The sequence below is a fragment of the Sinocyclocheilus rhinocerous genome, unplaced genomic scaffold (assembly GCF_001515625.1).
Source record: "Sinocyclocheilus rhinocerous isolate Xijiao unplaced genomic scaffold, SAMN03320098_v1.1 scaffold24, whole genome shotgun sequence".
Lineage (NCBI taxonomy): Eukaryota > Metazoa > Chordata > Actinopteri > Cypriniformes > Cyprinidae > Sinocyclocheilus > Sinocyclocheilus rhinocerous.
Genome location: NW_015647124.1, coordinates 483,963 through 488,404, shown reverse-complemented (window position 1 = coordinate 488,404; position 4,442 = coordinate 483,963). Strand labels below are relative to the sequence as shown.

Genomic DNA, 4,442 nt, shown 5'->3' with positions numbered 1-4,442 from the left:
CCTTGGTCGCCAGAGCCCTCGGCTCCACCCTGGCCCCCCGGATCCTCGGCATCCCCCTGGCTCGTTGGCTCTCCGTCTCCGCCTCGGGCTCCTCCACCACCTGCTCCGCCGCCGTTGGTCGGCCCCCTGGAGTCGGCGGCCATTCCTCCTCCATGGCTCCTCCACTCTGTCGGCTCCACCGTGGGCCATCATTATGGCTGTGGCCTGGGTCCAGCTGGACTCCTCCTGTCTCCTCCCTGGCTCCTCCCTCCTTCGTCGTCTCCCTGGTCTCCGTCTGCCGGCCCCCTCCCGGGTGTCCGTCCTCCTCCTGAGCCTCCTCCTTAGTTCCCACCCATCCCCCTCCCTCTGTTGTTGCCTACGGTGTGAGGACGCACCTTCCGGGAGGGGGCGAAATGTCAGGATTGGACCTGTTTTGTCATGTGTTTCAGTTCCTGATTTGCCTTATTTGGTCATGTTCCTGTCCTCGTTTAGTTTGATTACGTTCCATTGATGTCACCTGTGTTCCCCAATCATCCCCTCAATAAAAGTCCTAGTCTGTTCAGTTTGTGTTTGTCAGGTCTACTCGTTCTCTACGTGTGTTGGCTCAAGCTCCTACTGTGGATTATCTCCTGAGTTTCCTTTATTAAAGACAGTTCTCGTTTACTCGTGCCTCCTGTGCTTCCTCAACAGTGTGACGTGACAGCACCAACAACATCCTCTGCATTTTTGCATTGCTCGTATAAATAATATAAAGCAGTTCTTTCCATTCACTGTATGGCTGAAAAAGACATCTATATCCCAGCGTGAATGGTAGATAGATCTCTAGCGGTTAGTTGCTTAGGTTTGAGGGAAAGGTCAGGAGGTTAAGAGAAAGAAGAGCACTACAGAAATGGAGTTTGTGAGGGTAAGTTGGATGAGAGAAAGCACTCACTTGAAGAGCTCCTGTCTTGAGAGAGCTCTGTTGGTCAGAGGGTCGATTGCATAAACCATCAGGTCAGATTTTGAGTAGTCCTCCTGTTCATAACCCTCGCCAAAACGACGCGGCCCGATCGACTCCACAACAACTTTAGCTCCTGGAATCTGGTCCTGGACATAGCGCTCTAAAATCCTGCATTAAGAGACAGAAAATGAGTGATCGGCAACAGAACTTTCTGACATACTGAAGACGTTCTATTCACCATTTTTCACCTTTTTTTAATTTCTAAAAGGAATGCTGAAACAACTAATGAATGTTATTTTCACACAGAGAACATTCTCAAAACTATGAAAGCATGTTTCCACCACCAAAAAAAAACAAAAACTTTTTCTCGCAATTCTGACTTTTTTCTCAATTGCGAGTTTATATATGCAATCTCAGTTTATAGTCGCAATTCTGACTTTATAACAAGCAATTGCAAGTTACAAAGTCAGAATTGTGAGATATATACTTGCAATTCTAAGAAAAAAAGTCAGTCTTTTATTCCTCAGAATTTTTCTCCTGGTAGGTGTCTTTTTTACCCCTCAGCTCACATCTCAGAGCAGCCAGCCCTCCACAGCCTATTACCTGCAGTGCCTCAGATATCCCCACTTCACAGCTGCTGAGATGAAATAAGAACATGGGACAAAAAAGAACAGAAGCTGGAATGATGACTCTACTTGGAGGAAAGGAACAAGGAGCAGGTTTGCTGGGGAAATAGCCCGACAAGAGAGAATAAGATGGTTTGGGAAAACTCGGGCTGTGAGTTCTGTTATGCAAGTGTGTTCCTGTCTGTGTATATACTAGGAATTTAAATGTGTTTATGTCTTCATATTTGCACTGTACTATCTCAACAGGGATGTCTAAGTGAAAAATAATATTTTGTCATCATTTACATGCGTCGTTCCAAAATCAAATTTATTTATTTCTTCTATGGAACACAGAAGGAGAAATTCAGAAAAATGTTCATGCTGCTCTTTTCCATACGATGGAAATAAATGAAGAGGGGTAATGCTGAGCACCAAAAATATCATAAAAACATCCTAAAGTTATAATGAAAGTGACCATATGACTTGTGCGACATTTTTATGGTAACACTTTAGTTCAGGGACCAATTCTCACTATGAACCAGGGCCGTAACCACCATAGACATTGAGGAGGACACACCAGTGCGAACACAGCTACCCTAAACCAGTGCAATACAGTCCCAAGTTGCAAAGTTGCAAATCATTTAATATTAGTAAACTGTTTTATGATAGAAATGTTAAATGACCGACAGCTGTATCCAGTCATGCAAACTGCTTGACTTTTTTCCTCAAATATGGCCATTTTGAGAGAGAGAGAGAGAGATAGAGAGGGGTGAAAGTTGTGTGTGTGTGAATTACCTGCGTCTGTGCGTCTCTCTCTAAAAACAATAAAGCTGTGAGATTAGTTACTTCAAAAACAACGTTTTTACCTACTGAAAAATATAATGTAGCAATTCAGTATGGAAGCTAATTTATTAATAAAAGTCGCGAGGCAGCACTGACAGGAAGTTATCTGTGTGTGCGCAGCTTTTAACGCACACCTGCATTATACATACATAAGTTGCAAAGTTGCAAATCATTTAATATTAGTCAACTGTTTTATGATAGAAATGTTAAATGACCGACAGCTGTATCCAGTCATGCAAACTGCTTGACTTTTTTCCTCAAATATGGCCATTTTGAGAGAGAGAGAGAGAGAGAGAGATAGAGAGGGGTGAAAGTTGTGTGTGTGTGAATTACCTGCGTCTGTGCGTCTCTCTCTAAAAACAATAAAGCTGTGAGATTAGTTACTTCAAAAACAACGTTTTTACCTACTGAAAAATATAATGTAGCAATTCAGTATGGAAGCTAATTTATTAATAAAAGTCGCGAGGCAGCACTGACAGGAAGTTATCTGTGTGTGCGCAGCTTTTAACGCACACCTGCATTATATATACATACATACATACATACATACATACATACATACATACATGCATACATATATATATATATATATATATACACATACATACAGGTATATATATAGTTGGTCCATACATATCGTTACGGCCATGCATGTTAGTAGCATTTGTCTGTATATTATTACATATGAAGCACATATTAATGCCTTATTCTGCATAACCATTATTCAGATCTCTTAATCCTGCCCCATACCTAAACTTAAAAACGACCTTACTACTGTAACTATTAATACGCAGTATATTAGGAGTTTGAGGCAAGAGTCATAGTTAATAGTTAGTTAATAGTGAGAATTGGTCCCCAAACTAAAGTGCGACTGTATTTTGTTCACCAAAAAATATCTCTAATCTCATTTGCACTAGCACAAATTCAATAGACGAGTTTTGACACGATAATTTAGCCATGTTCGGCATCATAGACATTGCACATTTGATTTGGTACACAAACAAAATATGAGCACTGCAGCTATGATTTTCAGTAAATAACACTGACACTGGTTTGTGGCAATTACATAATAGGTGGGATGTTTGCAAATATTATACCACAAACAATGAACTCATTTTTGTAACATGGCGTAAGCCATGTAAGCCTTTTATGGCGTATATTTAGATAAATAATATATTGCTGTTTATTACAACATTGTATCATTTTTGAACCCTAAATATATAGGTTTAAAAGGGAGTATACTAATTTATGCTGTGTACTACTATATATATATATATATATATATATAAAGGTCTTTATAGAGTTTCAAAGTGTCAAAATTCTGAAAAACATTTTATGTTCAATAAAAAAAACAACAACAACGTAATTTAGGTAACAATATGAAGTGAGTAAATTATGACATATTTTTGGTAAACTATTTATTTAAACATTTTATTTGAGAGAAAGGCAAGCGATAAGTGCTATCCATGGCTGACAAGAGGAAGGTGGAGTTTCTGGTTATTCTGCTCTTGCCACAGATGTTACACAGTGTGGGTCCTGCTTCTATCTAAGAGGGGTTGACAGAATCAAGCAGCCCACTGATTTATCCCCAACATAAACATCTGCACCCGCAGGAGTCAAGTACTCATGCATACATTACAACTTCAAGCACTCTGCGGCTGCCAGGAACGTTATGTTGGGGAGTATGTAAGGGTTAAGAGTGTGTTTGTATAGAACACGTTACCCAATCAGCTGATCCTTGTTCTGTTCAACTACAGTGGGCGACACGTTGGATACGACCACCTGCATGTCCAGTTGGTTAACCACAGACACCTGGGAGATAAGACAAAAATAATCTCTATAAGAGAAAATGATAGTGTAGCATGAAGGCTCTAAACTATGTAACATATTTAAAGGGATCATATGATGCGATTTAAATTTTTCCTTTCTCTTTGGAGTGTTACAAGCTCTTGGTGCATAAAGAAGATCTGTAAAGTTGCAAAGACTAAAGTCTGAAATCCAAAGAGATATTCTTTATAAAAGTTAAGACTTGTCCACGCCCTCCTAAAACGCCTCGTTCTAACACGCCCCCACAT

At 40.2% G+C, this 4,442-nt stretch overlaps 1 protein-coding gene across 1 annotated transcript in view; it reads right to left on the bottom strand.

Annotated features, from left to right (window-relative positions):
- pcdh15b (protocadherin-related 15b) overlaps positions 1-4,442 on the bottom strand; it is a 215,654-nt gene that overhangs the window by 18,387 nt on the left and 192,825 nt on the right. The window contains exons 28-29 of the mRNA XM_016513238.1: positions 4,091-4,179; positions 911-1,087 (exon numbers count right to left, since the gene is read on the bottom strand). Coding sequence (XP_016368724.1) covers positions 911-1,087; positions 4,091-4,179 — 266 coding nt within the window. The remainder of the gene's footprint in view (positions 1-910; positions 1,088-4,090; positions 4,180-4,442) is intronic.